The sequence below is a fragment of the Candoia aspera genome, chromosome 9 (genome assembly GCF_035149785.1).
Source record: "Candoia aspera isolate rCanAsp1 chromosome 9, rCanAsp1.hap2, whole genome shotgun sequence".
Lineage (NCBI taxonomy): Eukaryota > Metazoa > Chordata > Lepidosauria > Squamata > Boidae > Candoia > Candoia aspera.
Window position 1 is genome coordinate 11,472,387 of NC_086161.1, and position 20,403 is coordinate 11,492,789.

The 20,403-nt window shown below is 42.7% G+C and overlaps 1 protein-coding gene across 1 annotated transcript in view; it reads left to right on the forward strand.

Moving 5' to 3' along the window:
* The window catches only part of ROBO3 (roundabout guidance receptor 3), a 144,841-nt gene extending 128,611 nt beyond the window's left edge, over positions 1–16,230 (forward strand). The window contains exons 14-28 of the mRNA XM_063310891.1: positions 582–798; positions 3,752–3,876; positions 4,160–4,331; positions 5,337–5,531; positions 6,154–6,177; positions 6,292–6,337; positions 7,388–7,545; positions 7,908–8,183; positions 8,682–8,829; positions 9,663–9,890; positions 10,712–10,893; positions 11,436–11,543; positions 12,827–13,006; positions 14,398–14,552; positions 15,717–16,230. Of these exons, the coding sequence (XP_063166961.1) occupies positions 582–798; positions 3,752–3,876; positions 4,160–4,331; positions 5,337–5,531; positions 6,154–6,177; positions 6,292–6,337; positions 7,388–7,545; positions 7,908–8,183; positions 8,682–8,829; positions 9,663–9,890; positions 10,712–10,893; positions 11,436–11,543; positions 12,827–13,006; positions 14,398–14,552; positions 15,717–15,728 (2,226 nt within the window). The 3' untranslated portion in view covers positions 15,729–16,230. The remainder of the gene's footprint in view (positions 1–581; positions 799–3,751; positions 3,877–4,159; positions 4,332–5,336; positions 5,532–6,153; positions 6,178–6,291; positions 6,338–7,387; positions 7,546–7,907; positions 8,184–8,681; positions 8,830–9,662; positions 9,891–10,711; positions 10,894–11,435; positions 11,544–12,826; positions 13,007–14,397; positions 14,553–15,716) is intronic.
* Positions 16,231–20,403: the final 4,173 nt, after the last annotated feature.

The window sequence follows — 20,403 nt, forward strand, 5'->3', positions numbered from 1 at the left end:
CTTTGTCAGTTGAGCTTACAGCAGCATTACCTTGCCCCTGCTTTGGAACTTTTTAAAATGAAACATAGATGTAAAATGGAAGAAGAAAATACTGCATTCTCCCAAGGATTTGCTGCTGATAGCCACTATTTATTGCTTTTTTGCACAATTATCCCACATCAGTGGGGATCAGGTTGCATTAAAACAGCCTTACCAAAACCTTCAAACATGTTGCATTATAAGTCCCCAAATCCCCAGCTAGCCTAACTGTTGTTCCTAATGGCTGTAAATTCTAAGGATTGTTGCCCAACCAATAAGAATACCAGCTTAAAGAAGGCTGCAATAAAGGACTTGAGGAGGCCCAAATGTTAGAGAGAAACATTTTCTAGCAAAATAAATTCAACAATAGCTGTTGATGTCAAGCTATAAGGAACAGGAGATTACTTTACGGGCACAGTGGAATGGGGCAGAAGTACATCAGAACCAGTAGCAAGAAGTTTGGGAAGCAAACAGAAGAAATGTGAGGTTAGGCAGGAAAACAAGCAATCCAGGCAATAGGTGTCATACCCATACTGTCAATGATATATCTTTATTTCATTCAGGTGGATCGCCAAGCTCAGTTCATTCAAGGTTATCGGGTAATGTACCGGCCCAAGAACAGTGCTTGGCTGGTGCAGGATGTGAAGTCACCCGCTGAACGGAACACCATCTTAGTAGACCTGCACAAAGGCCAGCAGTATGAGGTCAAGATCCGTCCATATTTTGATGAATTCCAGGGCATGGATAGTGAGGTGCTACTGGTGCGCACCCCAGAAGAAGGTTTGTAGGGAAGGGAAGCTGCTGTCTCTAAGCCTGAGTCATCCCCACCTTCACATAGTCAAACTTCTTGGTTTCAATGGTCATGTGGATATTGGGGTTTGCTCTTTATTTCAACATTAGCATTTTGGTATCTTGGTATTTCTGGCTGTGTTCTGTATCATCATCATTTTTTTGTGTCTAGCCCAGCACTGCAAGAACTATAGACTTCTTTTTGATAGAGAAGTGAGTTCTGAATGCTAGGTTGATTGTTAGGCAGAAATAAGGTAAGAAATTAATTCCCAGCAAACCATTTCATGACTGCTGATTGCTAGCATTGGTACAGTGGATTAGGAGAACTCTGAGCTGGTTTTGTAAAATACAGTGTATCATACAGAATTAAAATTCTCACGATCACTTCATTTATTATTAATAATTAAACATTTGCCTCCTGATTGAAAAGTGATTGATCAAATGCTGGCCCTTGGATTTAATTATCCTCAGAGTGGCTTACAAGACACTAAAATGATCACTTTCCATATGTTGCCTTTCCAGGTCCCACCCAAAGTGTCCTCCTTTTAAAGGGCAAAGAAAATTGACAATTTGATCTTAATTTTTAAGAGAACCAAAGTATGTGGTCTTGTTTTATAAAGTTAGCATGCATTGATGAAGCAGCTGTATCTTCTGCCTAATAGGGTCATAAGACGTACCCTGCTTTTCCCAGGTAGATCCCCTCTAGATTTCTACAGGAAGCCCATAATCAGGGGAAAAGAGAACCCAGCTCAAGGTGGTGGTGGCAGCGGTGGTTTTAATGGATTGGAATTGGCCGGGTTAACACAACGCACTAAATAAATCACAGCTGATAAACCACAGTGGCTGGGTTCACAGAATATGCTGAGATTGTTCAGTCATTCAATCACTTCAGGCTCCCAAAAGACATCATTTCACCAGGATTATCAGTGAGGAACTGCACTTTTAGTTCTAACGCCTTATACCCAGTCTCCTGGTCTTCTATTCACTTTTTTTCAATTGAGTTTGATTTTTCCAAGCATCAGAGCCTTCTTTAATAACTCTTGCCTTTGCTTTACTTGTCCAGTATTTATGCCTTCGTTTCATTATTGGTGCTTCTGTGTATACTCCGGTTTTGCTTCATCTAGTATTGAATTATTTGTTCTTCTTGCAATCCAAGAAGAAGAAATAATTCATTTCCCCAACAATCTTCTTCATCACCACAATTCAGAAGTGTGCATTTTTCATTCAGCTTTTCTGATAGTCTACCTTTCATAGCTATGTGTTATAACTGGGAAAATAATGACAATATGTACTTTAGTTGCAAGCGTGACATCTCCACAGTTAATATGTTATTTAGATGTGTTATTGTCTTTCTTCTAAGGAGCCGACAACTCTCTATTTCATGGCTACAATCACCATCCCTTAGTTGGACAAATTTCCTTCTGTCTCTCTGTAGCCTTTTGTTTCTTCAGCTATTTCCAATATATCAGCAGGCAGCTATTTCACCCTCTTTTGCCTTTTACATTTCATTTCTCTGGCTTTATCTTTGGTGATGTCACAAGTTTTCATCCAGAGTTCTCCAAGCACTCTATTTATCAACTCTAATCCATTAAATATATGCTTTGCCTTCACTGTATAATCGTATGGAATATTGCTGAGATAATATCTTGTCTGCCTGATGAATTAAGTTGAAAGGAAGAGTTCATGTTCTGAGCCGCAGGCAGTACCAGATCTTGTTTTTGCTGATTGAATAGATCTTCTCCATCTCAGCTTGCAGAGTATGTAGTAAATTTGATTTTGGTGTTGTCCGTTGACTAATGTCCATGTGTAGAGTAATCTTTTAGGCTGTTGGAAGAAGGTATTTTCTGTAAACATCGAATTTTCTTAGCAGAACTCTATTAGTCTGTCTCCTGCTTTATTTTGTATTTTGTTGTTTATTCGTTCAGTCGCTTCCAACTCTTTGTGACTTCATGGACCAGCCCACGCCAGAGCTTCCTGTCGGTCGTCAACACCCCCAGCTCCCCCAGGGACGAGTCCGTCACCTCTAGAATATCATCCATCCATCCTGCCCTTAGTCGGCCCCTCTTCCTTTTGCCTTCCACTCTCCCTAACATCAGCATCTTCTCCAGGGTGTCCTGTCTTCTCATTGTGTGGCCAAAATATTTCAGTTTTGCCTTTAATATCATTCCCTCAAGTGAGCAGTCTGGCTTGATTTCCTGGAGGATGGACTGGTTTGATCTTCTTGCAGTCCAAGGCACTCTCAGAATTTTCCTCCAACACCACAGTTCAAAAGCATCGATCTTCCTTCTCTCAGCCTTCCTTATGGTCCAGCTCTCGCAGCCATACGTTACTACAGGGAACACCATTGCTTTAACTATGCGGGCCTTTGTTGTCAGCATGATGTCTCTGCTCTTAACTATTTTATTGAGTTTTTTATATTTATATTTTTATATTTATATTTGTATTTGTATACTGAAGCCAAATTATCCCATTATTGCAGATGCTATTTAGTTCCAATTTTAGCATTCCAATCTCCTACGATGCTTTTTTAAAAAAATGTTAAGGACAAGAAAGTGCTGCAAGATGCTACAGAACTGTTCAATTTCTGCTTCCTCCGTATCTGGGGTTGAAACATAAGGCTTGGATCACTGTAATGTTGATTGAGTGGCTTGCCTTAAACTTAACTTTTGTGGCGTTGTAGCCAAGCACTGACTTTGACACCCTGTTGTTAATAATGATGGCTACTCCATTTCTTCCCTGGATTTCTTGTCTGCAGGAACAGATCAGATGCTCTTTAGCTTTATGCTTAGCAAAAACCAAGCACATACATATCAAAACTTGGTGTTATGTAAGAACTCAGCCAGCATGTCCTGACACTGTTTGGTGTGGTTGCTCAACTCAAAGTAGCAGCTAACTTTCTCAGACAACTCTGAGCAAGAAATTCCTTTTCCTTCCTCTTCCCCAGCTCCTAGTGCTCCTCCTCAAGCAGTTTCTGTAGTGACAGTGGGAACCAGCAACAGTACTAGTATAAGTGTATCCTGGGAGCCACCTCCAGCTGGAGAACAAAATGGGATCATCCAAGATTATCGGGTAAGATGGATTCTCTGAATATCTTTGGCAACTTCTGCAATATGTGACACCCCCAAAATGATGGATCTGAAGTCCTTTGGACTTCTGATGGTCATGAAAGCTGGAGTATGGAATCATAAGGTTAGAATGTACTTTGTAGATTGCCTTGCCCAACTTCCTGCCCAGTGCACAAATTTTCTACTGTGGTAGATACTACAATCCGGTGATGTGCAGCTTGTTTTTTTTGCAGGGTAAGTTTTCTTCAGCCATTAGTTACTATGGTCTCCTCCTTCTCCTGTGGCAGGTTTGGTGTCTGGGAAATGAGTCTCGCTATCACATTAATAAGACAGTGGATGGCACAATGCGTTCAACAATCTTGCTGGGGCTAGTCCCTGGCATGATCTACCGCACAGAGGTTGCTGCTGCCACTAGTGCTGGCATCGGAGTGAGGAGTGCCCCAGTCACCATACAGATCAGTGAGTATGCAGGACTCCTTCATATGTCCACAGGTGGAAAAAAAGGGGATCTATTCCCATACAATCTGCCCAACCATGTGGGTGACCTGGGGAGGCTCTGCAGCACATCCTAGCATCTTCAAAGATACAGCTGTTATAGGAATGAGAGAGGGCCTTTTCAGTGGTGGGCTCTGTTAATATGTTTTCTACTACAGATTAAGGTTACTATGGTAACTAATCATTTTGGCTGGGTGAAGAGGTTGAATTTAATTGTCCTCTTTTCAGATGTTAATTTTTGCACCTGTGGGGAAGAACTTGCCTGGACTTGTTTTAGTTTCAGTTTCCCTTCTGTGTAGGCATGTAGAGAGTTAAGCAGCTCTCACTAAGAGCCTGTAAATATGTTTGCTTTCTGTAAATAAAATTATTTTTATAGAAATGCCTGGTGTGTGACTTTTCTGCTCTCTCCTGGGCCAAAGGCTTTCCTAGCAATCTGCCAACAGTCTCTAGGAAACTGATTTATTACAGTGAAGATGACAATTACTGCTATTACTTCCACCACTATTACCATCATGTTTTTAGATGGTTTGGGTGGTATCCAAGTCTTCTTAAATATGTTTATTCAAAAATAAACCACCCTGAAATTTCTCCCTTGCAGTTGTTTCATAGCTTTAGTTCTAAAACAGGAGATGGATGAGGATAAAAATATAAGAAGAAAGATAAAGTGCAATGGGATGTAAGGAATTATCAGACACATTTGCCACATCAGTAGGACAAGAGAATAGCAGTTCCTTATTTTAGAACAGTAGAAGTAGAGACCCATATGATTGAGTGCTCCTTCATGCAAACACTTTCCCCACCAGATAGAAAATTAGTAAGAAACAAGGCTCTTTCCTTGGTATGCTAACTCTACATGTAGGAAAACTGCAATCTTCAACCTGGTTACCCATCTTCACTGTGTAATTAACCTAGTTCAAGCATTGTACTTCTTCTGACTGCAAATGCCTTTGTCTTCCATGTTTGCTTCAGAGCCCTTACCAGACCAGGATACTGTCCCTGTGAACAGTGGGGATAGTGTGAGCCTTGCTGAGCAGATCACGGATGTAGTGAAGCAGCCAGCTTTCATTGCTGGCATCGGAGGAGCCTGCTGGGTCATTCTCATGTGCTTCAGCGTGTGGATCTATTGTCGCCGGAAGAAAAGGAAGGAGATGAGCCACTATACAGGTGAGATAGGCTAGTCTTTACTGCCAACTCCCCACTCTAGCATTCTTAAGGAAGGATGTGGGTTGGCTGTCTTTACTAGGTCCTTTGTCCTGTCCTTGACTAGAAGCCTAAAAAGCAAAATGGAGCATTTCAGAACCATGGAGAGCTCCAAGGGAATCACTTGCTCCAAAGATGAAGTTGAACCCTTTTATGCCCTGGAGGCTGGACCACCCCTCCTAAACATCTGCCCTTTTTTGAGAAGGGGAAGGCCTTGTCAAACAAGTAGGCTTCTTGCTAACTGCCTCCAGCTTCCCCTTCTGTTCTCACAGGATTCCTTTCAAATTCTTTTCCTGTGTTAATGGGCCAACATAGAGATTTGAGCAGTGCTGGAGGAAAATGTAGCCTTTGTGAATGGGACACAAAGCCCATTTTGGGGTTTCCTGTCTCAAAGGCTCTCCTCCTCTTTGGTGGGTTCCCTTTAACCGGGATTTGGAATGTATGCCATTCTGCATGCAGTGCATCTGCTGTACCACAGACCTAAACTGCCCCACATCACTTTACTTTAGTCTGCCTGCCCATCCTTGCTTAGCCCAGCAGTGACTTTCTCTGAACTGCCTCACTCTTTGCTTGCTTCTCTTTTCAGCTTCCTTTGCATACACACCAGCAGGTAAGGCTTTTTGCCCCCTCCCCTTCATATTGCTTTGTCCTGAGTACCACCAATCCACCCCTTGTCCTGTTCTTGAAAGGAGCGTCCCCGACAGTGTGCTGTTTTCTCTTGCAGTTTCTTTCCCCCACACAGATGGCCCAGCACGTGTCGGCAGCAGCAGGTGAGTGCGGAGGCCTTGGACTAACAGGAAGTATTCTCCCATAAGCTTTACTGGTTCTTAGTAGTAGAACCCGTGTTTCTGCTTGATCAGGGCAAAATCTCGGAAGTTAAAGCTACTGCAACATTTAATCAGTTAATTGATTGGATTGATCAGTTCAAATCCTTTGATCAACTAAATCCTGATAATCAAGGAACTTCTAAGTAGTAATAAAAATTGCACAGGGCAAGCATGTTCTGAGAAGGCAAAGCTCCTCCCTCTACTTTTATCTCATATTGGAGGAAATGTTGAAACAATGATAACTCATCATATAAGTCAGGGTTTTGTTTTGGTTTTTTTGGCAGTCAGTCAGTCAATCTTTATTTCAACCCCCTCTGTATTTTTCAATGAAATAGCCGAAATGCATGAAATCGCTCCAGGGTACCATGTTTTATTCTATACCAAATTTCATGTATCTGTTTCAAACACTTCACCCTGGGAGGAGATTAAAAAATTAATCACAAAACAGAGCAGCATGTTGGAATATGTTAATCCCTCAAATACCAAGGAATATATAAATGATTGCTCTTGAACATTACAAGAGTTAAATTATTTATTAATTAAGAAATCAAGCAAGCAATTATATAACTCCAGCCTTTTTCAGCCAAAGTGTTTTCCTGGTATGTTGGGCTATAATACTCATCTCCCCAGGACACCAGTTTGGGAAAGCTGAACTTCAACAGCAAAGTTAAAAATACTATGTAAACCAAACTCCAAAATTAAATGTTGTACATTTCTTAACAAAAAATTTTTGATGCTTTGGACAAAAAAAATGCAACCCTTCCTTTAATGTGTTGCTTGTTGCAACCTGCATTCGCATGATCTAAAACCACTGAAAGTGCCTTCTTCACCTCATAACTGATTTCAATTAAAAGAAAATGTATGCAAATTGGAACCATTTTTAATCAATTAATTAAGTAAAGCATGCACACTTCCTCAGATTTTTTTTTTAACGCCAGCAACAGGACTAATATTAGTCACCAAATAATTGTGACTTTTCTGTCTCTCCTCTAGCCGGCCTGGCATGCTGGCCATGGCCACTAGTGCCTCCAGCTACCCATGGCTGGCAGACTCATGGCCAGCCCCAAACTTGCTGCGGAACGGGAAGACAAAGGACCCTGGAATGTCCTGTTGCACAGGAAACCATAACGTCACAGAAAGATACTACAATGGTAAGAGTCCCATAGCTTCCGCTGCTCTCTCAGAAACAAGGGAAGTCTAGAACTGGCTAGCAAAAGGCAAATATATGTAGCCAGCTAGATGATAATGGGGAGAACAGGGTGGACAGGCTCCTGTAAGAAGATTAAGCTTAATCTTTTAGAGGAAGGGGCTGAGAGCAACTCCCACCCAGGAGAAGAACTGAGACAGGGTTTTGAAAATAAGGACCCGGTTTTCCCTTTTTCATTAAGTACAAGCAAAAGGTAGTCTGCAAAACCCACAGAGCTTAGAGGTGTTTAGAATTCAGGCCTGCTGAATCTGCTTCAGCTAAACCAGAAACCTTGGTAAGGCTCACAACATCTCTCCTTGTTTGTAGATGCTGGGATTTCTAATTACATCGCTCAGACAGAGAAGTTTGGGACAGGGGTATCAGATGGCCCCATCTACAGTACCATTGACCCTGCCAGTGATGACATGAGGACCTTCAATGGGGCATTTTCACAGCACACCACCCCGTATGCCACAACACCAGTGGTACCATATGGAGCAACACATCTACACTCACCTGATGAAGAGGAGGGCCAGTGGAACAATGAACCTGGCATCTCTAGCATCCAGTATGCCCAGCCCGACCGGGGCAGGGTGGAGAGTGGTAGGGACCATAAGCCTACAAGAAGCTAGACCACAGACATATAATGTTCCTCCAAATGTTTTATAGTACAAGTCTAATTAAGACCTAGCCAGCATAGCCAATAGCTAGAAATTATGGAAACTGTAGCCCACACTATCCGTGGTCTAGAGACCGTTTTTTTCTCCCCTGAGTGTATCTAGCCTCAACTTGCAATGTTGTCATCTTGTCTTGAGAAGAACACGCTTGACATTTCCTAGAAAAAGATAATCTAGCATTGATGGTTATATGATACAATATGTATGTCATAAGCATGCATAACCTCTTGTTCAGGAGAAGCCCAAATTGCTGCAGGAAGATTAGGAGAGCTGCAAAGCTTAACAAACAGAGGATTAGGTTGCCAATTTAAGAAAACATGCAGGTTCATTAATTTTAATAAGAGCTGTTCCTTTGGAGATATGTATAGGTTTGCAACCAAAGTCTTTTACTGTATTTGAAGGTCTAACTTCTCTCTCTCTGTAGTTGCTAAACCTGGGAAACAGAAATCAATGGGGAAGCCAGTGAAAACACCATCCCTCAACTGGACAGAAGTGCTTCCCCCACCACCATCTGCCAATGAACTGAGCCAATATGTGGAGGAGGAGGAAGAGGAAGAGGAACTAGAACTCACGTAAGTGCCACTGCAGGACTGGGAAATCACAGTATTTTACTGTATTTTCCATGCTGAAAGAACTGGCACCGAATAGTAGATTTCATGCTCATATTAGTCCATATGAGTTTGGACCTGAAGTTTGACCAGCTTTTTCTAATAATGCATTTTCCTGTAGTGCAGACTGCCATAATGTCCTGCTTTTGAACAGAACAACATGAGGGGGAAAATACTTAATTAATACTGGCAATAGTTCCACGCAGGGTATCCTCGACTGACTCAAAAATAAACTTTTAGGCTTTAGAGCCCTTAAAAGCCCCTCCATCAATGACTTTCTTCTCCCCTATAAACTTACCTATTCAATAGAACTACAAGGAGCATGTGCTCCATTAGGATACTGGTCAAGTATTGGGGGTCCAATATGATCACTTTATTGGTTGAGTTCATTCAACATACTCAACCAGCTCATTGAAAGGGCTAGGAAATGCACTAAGCTGTATTTTGTTTTGTCTTGCTTTGATTGTAGCTTAGTGTATTGAGTGAATATGGTCAGTTTATGGTTCATTGTTTAGCATGAGCCCAAATGAATTAATTTACTAACTAGATTAAGCATGTTATATAGTCTGCTCATAGCCATATAGTTTGCTGACCTGCTTGCTTCATGCATCAATGAACCCACAACATGCTTTGTTTGGTTTGGGCTTAGCACGATATATGAATAAGCCATGTATGTAGAACAGAGGTGTAATGGCTTATTATTATGTATGAACAAGCATATGATGGCTTGCTTAATAAACCATGGTTAAAATAAATCATGGCTTAGGACAATGCATGAACCTTGCTACTGTTCATAGGTCAGAGGTGGAGGAATGGTGTCCACCTTTGCCAGAGAGGACCTACTTAATGGAGAACATCCAGGAAGAAGAATGTCCTCCTCCTCCACCTCGCAACGATGCCCCTTCTCCTGCAAATTCCTATGGACAGCAGTCCACAGCCACTCTGACTCCCTCACCGCGGGAAGAGATGAGAGCTTCAGAGGATATTCCCAGGCTGCACCAGTTTGAGATTCCACATCTGCCCAGGTATGAGCTTGCCAAGTCTGCAGTCCAGTCTTACAATGTTACTGTAGTGTGGCCCTTAAAGTTTGATGTCCTCCTAATGAATATTGGCCTCAATTATATACCCATGTACAAAGGTTTCATCACTGTGCTGGGTACTACCATCTTGCCTGTTTTAACCCTCTGGATGGTGCTGCCCTGGTCACAGAAAACTTCACTCCCCTGACCTGTGTGACAGTCTTGTATATAACTGAGGGTGGCTATCATCATCTTTTAATAGTCTCTTCTGCAGGCTAAACATAGGCCAGTCTAGTGATGCCCAAATAAGTTGATCAGCACTTGAAACAGCTGTATTCTGTGCCACACTTGGTTCTGAGCTCAAAATACTTCCAAAATCTATAAACTGCCTATTTTGCACTTGAAATGGCTGTTGCACCTATAAAATGGGGTGTGTCCAATTTTTATGCAGTTCATGCAGCTTTTCCTCATAGGACTTAGGCTCCAGTCTCCTCATCCATGGTTCATCCTTCTCTGGAAAGTTGACATTGGCCAATAGCTTCAAATCAAGGTGCCAAGGACTGCTTTTTACATATAAATTCATACTGTCTCATTTTGCCAGAAAACATTGAATTTCTAAGCATGAGTATTTGGTACAATGGAAAGTGATCACAACTCCTACTGCAGAGAGAGGATGTAATCCTGATTGTGCTTAAGCATACTACTTGAAGTCCAAAGCTATGCATATTATCAGATACCTTCCCCGTGAAAGTGCTACATTTAAGTGATTAGGGAATTTGGCATCCTGAAAACCTGTCCATTTAATCTGATGCTCCTTTGCTTTCCAGGCGGTTACCCAATGGGTCAGGTCCCTTGCCAAGGCCCTCAAGTCCTCCTTTGACCCAGTCTAATCCAAATCTAAATGTGCCTGAAGAGAGGCCAGAAGGCATGCTTCTCAGGCAAAGTCATCGACGTAACCTGAGCCAGACACCAGCACACAGTGCAGAGAATGTGGATTCCCCAGGTCAAAGTGAGTTCATTTTCTCAGTCCCTCTTCCAAGGTGCCCCATAACATCTCGGGAATAGTGATGGGCATGGCATCCACTTTGAACAGAATGTCAAGGAGTTTTCCTTGTAACTAGCTTCCTGTTACAGAAAGAGCAAAACACTTGTATTGATTGCTTTGCAGAAGATTAATTCCCTCTGAGACTTCTGAGAGTCTTCATGGTGCAGTGCTTAGACTATCATCTTGGGAAGACCAGGTTCTAAATCCCCTTGTAGTCAATGTCATGAAGATCATTGCTTACTTCACAGGTTATTGGGAGGATACAAGGTGAAGGGGTTGGAGCATGTATGTTGGCTTGAACCTGGAGGAAATCAAACAATGACTGAGTTCACCCAACACCCTAAGCCACACTCCAACGTACTTCATGATGGTTTAGCATAATGTGCATATTTTACCAATGTTTTTAATCCATTTAGCAGAAGTAAGTAATTCTGAGCTTTGCCAGTAACTCGGTGGGGAAAGCTAAGTTATTACTGAGACTGACTGATGTTGGGTTTTACTGACAGGCAAGCCCCATCTCAGCCTTGGTGATGTTTTGCTTCCTCTGGGGCAGAAAACAAAAGGTAAAAAGAAATCCAAGTCCAGCCACTACCGCCGAGAGAAAAAACAAGGCGGTAAGTGCCCAGCTTATGCTAGGTTGTGTTTATCCTTTTCTGTTCTCTTGATTCCTGGTGACTGCCCGGACAAGTCCATACTGTTTTCTTGGCAATGCTTTTGGAAGGGGTTTGCCCTTGCCTCCTCCTTCCCATGGCTGAGAGAGAGTGACTGGCCCAAAGTCACCCAACTGACTTGGTGCCTAAGGCAGGACTCAAATTCAGTCTCCTGGTTTCTAGCCTCAGATCTTTAACCACTATACCAAACTAGCTCAATGCATTTAATTATAGCATCATCTTAATTCCATTACCTAATGTAGCCAGTTCCTCCATGAGCTTGTTTTGAGTGTACCAAGAAACAGCCACTCACATCTGGAAAGCATCTTTTCTTTCCACCCCCTTTTATAGAACCTTGCTCACACAATTGTTTTCAAGGGAGCATTTAAGTTTTCCTTTCTCATATCTCAAGGAAGCCACACGTTGCAAGTATCCAATTGGCACACCACCAGGGGTGACCAATGAAGCAATTTACTAAGCAGAATAACTACTTATTTAAAAGTTTAACAAGCCACCATTTAGGGCTGGGGAGAACAACACAGTGCCCCAGGATGGTAAAGTACCCGCTAAATCCTCAAGAACTGCCCTGGTTTTGTTTCATGATGTTTATTGTGTATGCAAGCATGTATGCCCTTGTCACAATTGCTAGATCTTGAGGTTCTCGCAATGCTCACGTGAGACTTCCAGTTTGGTTTGTTATGTTTATTGAGCACTCAGGCCATTGCATGAGATCACATCATGATACCCATGGCCAACAGGTATTGTCAAATCCTACTTACAGAAGATATTAAAGCCTCTCACCTACAAGCATCAGGGAGCATCTGTGGGGCAGGAGTCATTTTGGTTTCCTCCAAGTCTATGTGTGCTTGCTGATTGTCTAGCCACCCCAGTGCATGGGTGGACTTCCGAAGTCAGCAATGACAGCTAGTCAAGTGACAAACTATATATTTGCAGATGTTGTTCCTGCTTCCCCCACTTCCTTCCAGTTCTTGCAGATAACAGCAAGGAGTTCTTCTCTTCTAGTAAGTTTGCTTCAGCAACTGAAGTACTTTCAGCTATGAAGCTAATTCTCCAAGTGCCATGTTCAGAGTATAATACATACCATCCTGAGATTTTCAGGTTCCTAGGGCTGCCAGTGTGAATGCACTAACACGAATATTTTGAATACATTGGAGTAGTGCCTGAAGAAATTTCAGGGGCTTCATAGAAAACCAGAGTGGATGCTTTATCATCAGTTCTGCTTGCAGATCTCCCACCACCACCCTTGCCACCACCTGCAGAAGATCTCAGCAGCTCTGTTCCAGACAGTGCCCCACGTCTAGACTGTGACCCTTCTTTAGAGAAAGACCTCAGTGGTTCCTCAGCCATGGACCGGAAAGTTGCCCATCGCACGATAGCTGGCCAGCTCTACCAACAGCACCGAGATGGTAATGTTGAGACCCTTCTCATATTGTGGACTCATTTTGAGATTGCTTATTGATCTGGAGTCAAGGGCCAGCAATATGAATTCTCATTCACCTAGGGCTTTCTGGAACACTGTGCTTTTGAAGGAAGATGACTACAGGGAGCTCCTTGAAGATTCAAGGAGAATGGCATGTAGTGCTTTTCTGCTGCAGTTACTATAGATGGGTCAAGAATGGGACTTGGCAAATAGAATTGTGATTGGTTGTTGTTTTTTAAAAAATGGAAATCGGTTTGTTTTTTCCACTTGAAAAACTTAGTGCTTCTGCTTATTTAATGTATATTCCACCTTTCAACCGAATGAGTCTCAAAGCAGATTGCAATAGATTTCAGCATTAAAGAGGTACACAGCAAATTACACTGCTGTTAGTCATTTGGGCGGTGGACAGTTTTACTGTTTATTTCAGTTTTGCAATATGACAGAATTTGAATGCCTACTTTATACCACCCCGCCCCCCTGCCATATTAATCTGGATGCAGGACCCTGGGAAATAATTTCTAAGATGTCTGGCTTCCACATTAAGAACTCAGGTACCCAAATAAAACTACACTTCCCAGAGTTCCTAGTGCCTAAATTGCTATTTTTGAGAAACTCAGAGAGAAGGAGGTGTGTTAGTTCAGATTATAATCTAAAGTAGTAAACAATTCCTGGGGAAAACAGCCATGCAGGTGACCATAACACGCAGAGGTTTCTATAGTAAATCACTCTTCTCACCACTAGCTCTTTCACTTTTTGGCACTTCCAGAAGACCGAATTATGGAGATTAGAGGCCTCCTTCAAGATCCACAACTTCTATTTGAAATAGGACTTTGCTGAACTATGTAGTTGACAAGGACCATTGTATGCTGTAGGATCTATATTTATTTATCAAATTTTATCACTGCCCATCTCCCCCCAGAGGAGGGACTCCATAGCCTGGTTCCCTGTACTGAGTCCAGAATTTTATTTATCTATTTATTAAATTTATCCCTGCCCATCTCCTCCCACCATTTTCCTGCACTCTGGACTGAATTTCTGCCAAGACAGATTCTTGGAAGTTGCTGCATTATTCTCACATTTGTTTTTGTAAGTCAAGGAATTAGGGGCAATTTGAGATGATCAGAGGTATGGATATTGTTCACTCAAGGACTTAAAATGAATCAATGTAAGCCCAAGTGTTATTTCATGAGTTTGAGTGTGCTCACACACTTCTACTTACTTGGAAAAAAAATAATTGATGCAGGAGATGATGACGATGATGATTTTTATCCCATCCTTGCTTCAGCAACTGTGTAGACTGTAAAATATCAGTTGTGTGTATAGACTGTTGCTTTTTCTGGTTTGTTTTTAACTCCTTTGTTTGGTGTCTCCTGGCAGAAGAAGAAATTGTTCCATACAGCAAGCCCAGCTTTCTCTCCCGAAGCCAGGTGTCAAGCAATTGCTCTACAACAGGAAGTTCTTCTTCCAGGGGATCCACAGCATCCAGAGGCCATGGATCAGGACGCAGCCGAACAACAGGGGACCGCAATGAGGTGATTGCGCAGGGCTTCCTATTACCCTATTTCCCCTTTTCTTTTACATGGTTGTATGAGGGGTAGAGGTCTCTTGTTTGGGGAGAAGGGCTGACACAGAGCTGCTACAGCCATCAAGACTTCAAGAACAACTGAAAAATGCTTGATGTGTATCAGAACCACAGGACCTGGGAAGAGTGTAACTCTTTGCTCCACGCTGAATCTGGTCTGGTCTCCTAGATTGCCCATTTGATATGGAGCTGACAATCCAAGTATTAGGGTAGCTCACAGTGCCTGCATTGCACAACCAGCTAACCATACACCATGAGTAGCAAAGTACACTAAGATAAAGCAAACCATTATATTTTTGTGTGTTGTGCTAAACAGACCAGCATGTTTTATAAACCATGATTTATCGTTTTGGTTTTGCACCAGTATAGCAAGCTTGTGAGGTCATAAGCTGCCCAAATAATATTCCTCCTGAGATCCCTAGGTCATAGCATCTAAGGGAGCTTTATCCAGGCAAGCTTTTAACCCTATCATATCCTTATTATGCTAGAGGCTTGACCCAGATCCCCTTCAACTTTTGTATTTTGGAGCAGTTGCACTGGGGAGCCTAGTCATGGCCAGCTTGACTTTGAGAGATAATCATCAAATTAAGTGAGTTTAGAGAAAAGTTAGGTAGGTGAAGCAGGGAATTGACAGATTGGGGGGGGAAATCAAACAACATTGAAATTTTTGAGATATGGGTGAGCCAAAACATTTGCAGGTTAGTCATCACATGCATGCCTATACATCCACAGAGAGCACAGAACTTCTGCCCATTCCCTCAGTTGCTTCCTCCTTCCCAGGAAATCACAGAAGGTTGCTAGTGTTCTGTTGCTCTCAGTTTTGAGATGCCAGTAATCTATGCACCTCCCCATAAGCTGCTAGGAAACACCAGATGGGCTCAGTTACTGGCAGCCAGCTGATGTGCTGATCAACCAGGCAGTGAGAAAAGTGGGCAGAGTTCCAGAAGTGTGGTCTACAGGTGGCCCATCTATGTTCTAGGCTGCCTGGGGTGATGGGCTTCCAGAAGGAAATAAGCAGCCACTTTTTTAAAAAAAACTTGGATCATGAGATACTGAAAGGGCAAACAACTACAGGAACAGGCTTACTAACGTGTTCCCCTCTTTGTGTTTTCAGGAGAAAAGATGAAACCAAACCCCACTGGCATGAGCAAAGCAAGGTTACGAATTTGGCATCTGTAGACTTGGGGCCTGGTGGTTTTCTGTGCATCTAATTTATGATCCTTCCAAAGGAGCAGTATGGCTGGCTCCTTGTAAATAAGTTTGTTTTCCTGGAGGCTGACAGTCCCTGAGAGCCAAGGAAGCTGTATTTATAAATCAAGACAAAGAGACATTCAAGCCTTGAGCCTCTGTGGGCCTGTTTTTGGAGAGGCTGGGCGTTTTTGAGACTGGAAGATTGGCGCCACTAGCCAGCGGTAGGCAAGAAGCTGGGAGATGGTGGCAGGAAATGAAGTTGACCTTCAGACATTCAGCTCATGTTGGGCCCTGAAACCAGCCCATCAGACCAAGCACATACTCAGATGCTGCCCAGGTGCTTAGCCCTGCCTGCCATAACACAGGGCTCAATAGGGATTTCTTTGGTAGCTAATGGATCCTTTTGTAAAATGGCCAATAAAGCTATTTGTTAACCCAAGTCTTGCTGAACAACCTGTGCTTTTTTCCTTGGTGATGCAAACACACCCTCATGGATACTACAGTAACACAGGTAGCTTGGCCCATTCTACCTGCCTTTAAAGAAAAAAAAAAGACGAAGTACCAGAAGCTACAGTGTTCTAACTTTATGGAATAGCACAAAACTGCAGCAACTTTCTGAGGACCAGAAATATGAAACAGAAGGACGGGGCCAAGCTCAGTTTGGCTAAACCATGAAGCCATAAACCTTGGTTTACAAAAACCACGCAGTGGGCTGAGTTCAAGCAACACATTAAGCCCAAACAAACTCTGTCACGTTATGGCTGAGCACAATGCATGAACTCCTCATGGCCATAAGCGCCTGCTCCTGACTCAAAACTATGCCTGTAACTTAGCTGGCCGAAAGGCCTTCCTATATGGAACAAAGTTCAGAATACAATGAACCACATACCCAATTAAAGTCAGCACATTAGCAAGCAAAATCAGTGCCAGGACTCAGCCAAGCAGCAAGATCCAAGAGGCACCAAGAGAAGAGCTAGGCAGATAAAGCTGTACTAGGGCAGAACCCTAAAATTCAGACATTGTTCCAACAACCCAAAAACCTGAGCAGAAGAATCAGTCTATTCACAAACAGGATTGTCCCCAGCCAGTCCTTTTATTCTAGAGGCATTCTCTTAAGTTTGCATCCACATAGGAACCCTAAGCCTATGTTCATTTCCTGTTTTTCTTTGAAGGGATGTGATCAGTTCAAGTGATTTGATGTTGCGCATTGAGAACACCCCCAGATGGCAAACTGAGCAGATATCTTGGTCATGGCCTTCCCCAGTTTGGTGAGATATTACTGTAGATTGCAGTAACCAAGTCTACATTTCCCTTGTGTATGTAGGAACGAGCACACGCAAACTGGTGTGCAAGATGCCAGAGAACTGGGCTACCGAAAAACCTGGGAATGATTTGTTCAGGGAAGTGATATTTGCAATTTATCCTCCTGCTGGGAGTATGTGACCCCCTGGTTCCTTCTGCTCTTAGTGATGAATGAGCTTATGGTCAGGAAATCAAGGAGAAATTTTGTTCAGGAAACTGCATGACCGCTTTTCAAGGAGGATGAGGTTTATGGTCTGCAGAGATGGGGTTCGGTTGCCAATAGCACCACTGCACCATTTCCAGCACACCGTTGCAGAGGATGTATCTATCTAGGGGTAAATGAACAATTATTGCCTCCTTCTCTTCTGGTGGGAGATCAAGTTAAGCCTTGAACTTCTTTCCTACATCCACCACTCCTCAAGTTATTCTGTCATGCCTTCAAAGAAGTCTATTGCAACTGGGCCATAAAGCAGGAGTGGAAGACAAGCTCATTCAGTAGGATTTATGAGTTTGTTTCCTTTGCATCAAGGCTTACTTTAATAGGCAACGCTACAACAACATCTTTGATGCAGGGCTGCACAGCTGAGGAACAGGCATCATTTAGAACAAAGCAAAGCTGTGATGCAAATCAAGCAATGCAGTTTGTTCTTCTGAAAACTTGAATGATGAGATGAAAATCCAAAGTTCAGAAAACAAGCTGAGGGCCACAAACAGTATATGTCACTATTTCCAGAATACAATATGAAAAATTAGTAACATTCATGAACAGGATAGACAGAGAGGCTGCGCTCAGTATTTATCCATGCAGTCCAGGACAAGTTCAAATCCTGCATGACGTGAAAATTCTCTGGCTGACCATAAGCTAGAAATTCTCTTTCTATAGCTGACCTACTTCTCAGTCCCTGCACAATCCTGTTCCCCACTCTTCCAAATATATGCATTCAGGATATGCATAATTGCAATGGGACTCATGGGAGTCCCTTGCCATTTTATTGCAATCAGCCATTCATATAAATTGTGCGGGGTGTAAGTCAGACACACAATCTCCACTTGTCCTGCCAGCCTGGGCTGGGTCAAGACTGAGCACCCTCCAGCCCAACCAGCTTCTGATCCCACAGAGCTGATTCAACAAAAGAAGTGAGTGACTTCATCCACTTTTATGGCAGCTGTCCCCAAAGTTACAGTCAAATCTCCTGAGCTCATAGATCTTCCTGCCTGCAGATGCTAAACTCATCACTGCAAACCATATGAGGCTTCTGTTCAGAGATGGAAGGGATGTTTATGTAATATATTGAAGGAAATGGGGCCTCAGCCACACTTAACAAACACAAAAGGTTTGGGTTTCCACGTTCCCTGCTTAGCAGCTGTCTATGTTTATTTAACCCCTCTTTGACAGGAAACCCCCCGCCCCCGGAGTTCCCTGATTAAACCAGAAGGGGCCACAAATGTAGCCAAGCTGCTTAGGATGCCTGGCAAAAGGCCACATAGAGCTTTGCCTTATATGACTCTGAATCTCAACTGCACCAGGAAGCAGCTGTTACGAGCTCTTCCTCCAATGTGGGCAAGGGTGCATTTCTTCCTTCAAGCAAAGGCAAGAGTGGTTTGGAAGGGTGGCACCCAGGCTTAATGGCACAGGAGGGCAAATCCAACTGCTAAAAATACTCACCTTGATTATCTTTCTTTCCCAAAGCTTCTCTTCCCTGTTTCTAGAAAATGGTTGACCATGCCTTGATCCAAATTTACTGAAGTGGTAGGAAGGGATTGTGTCAGCCTTGCAAGGTAGTCCTGACAAGAACCATGCCCAGATGAACTCATTCTACTCTAGTGTAAGGTTACATTAACAATCTTCCAAGTCTGAAAGTACATTTCTCCCCCATTGCCTTTACAGCCCAAGAAACTAGGGAGGGTCCCTTCCGTGATTTCCCATGCCCACATTCCTGGTGAGGGCTCAGCTGCCTCTTATCTGACCATTGCCCTGGCTGCAGCAATTCCCCCTGTCTGCCAAGGTCATTCCCACCTACCATTGCAGATTGTTTGGTTCATGCTTCATGTTAAGCTGCTTGATTAAGCAAGGTAGAGGGAGAGCCATTCAAGTCTGTGGTAACCAAAAATCAGGAGGAGTCTGGAAGCATTGTTTCAGATGTATCCCTTCCACTAAAATTTGTTAGTCTGAAAAGGTGCCATTGTTGGCTTTTGATTAAGCATGATGTCTTGAACAAGCTAGGGACTGCATTTGCATATTGCCTAAGCACTGGCATGTTTATCTGAGGTTTGTTATACCCTGTAATTAGCTAGGCTGATATGATGATGGTGAATTTTAACCATGCTTTGCACAGCTCAGTAGTTAGGGTTGCAGGATACCAAAAAGCAACCAAACTCCACACGAAACCGCAAGTTTCTACAGAAGTGCTATTCCACTTAGTGATGGTTCTTTCTCCTGTTCAAACTAATCAGATTTCTCCATGGTTTACTTTTGATTCTTCAGTCTGTGGCCATCAGCAAGGGTCTTTTTAACACACATACATACACATACACATACACATGGTAATTCTGAAGACTTGATAGCCAAATCTACAGAAAGCTAAAAGTTTAGTGTTTGTTTATTTATTTATTTATTTATTTATTATTATTATTATTATATATCATGAAAGTTAGCATCTTGTGTTTGGAAAACTGATCTGAGTCCATGGAACATATTACAAGCAGTAATAATTTATGAATTCAAATAAAGCCCTTTTTAGTAAGAGTCCATGTTAGTTATGGGACCTTCTACTCCTCCTCTGCCTGGCCTGTCCATGCTGCTCCAGTTTTAGCCTGAGAAGTTTGGTAGCATCGTGAGGAATGAAATGGATGAATGAATGAACCTTCCAGAAGCCAATGAGATGCTGCAGGAGAGGGCTGATTACTAAGCAAATCATGCTGGGACTCCAAAAGATAAAAAATGTTCACCAAACCTTATGCCCAGTTTTGCCAGTGTTTTGCTGATGTTCTGAAATACCAATTCTAATTAGCTCATTATAAGAAGTAAAAGCTTAACTCATAAAATTGTCACTGCCATAAAATTATCCATCCTTCTTGAACTATGCCCAGGCACTTAATTCCCTGACCCATCTGGTTCACTGAGTGCAGTGGGGCTGACTGGGATGCAAAACTCTGGAGGCCAACTTTCACTCTGACTTGACTTCAAGCCTGGGGAAAGATGAAGGAGCAGAGATCTGAAGTTCATCTCAAGATGCTGTGGGTGAAAAACAAGAGCAAAAGCAGTGGACACCCAGTCCCACCCCCGCTGCCAGTATTAAGGTTTCTGA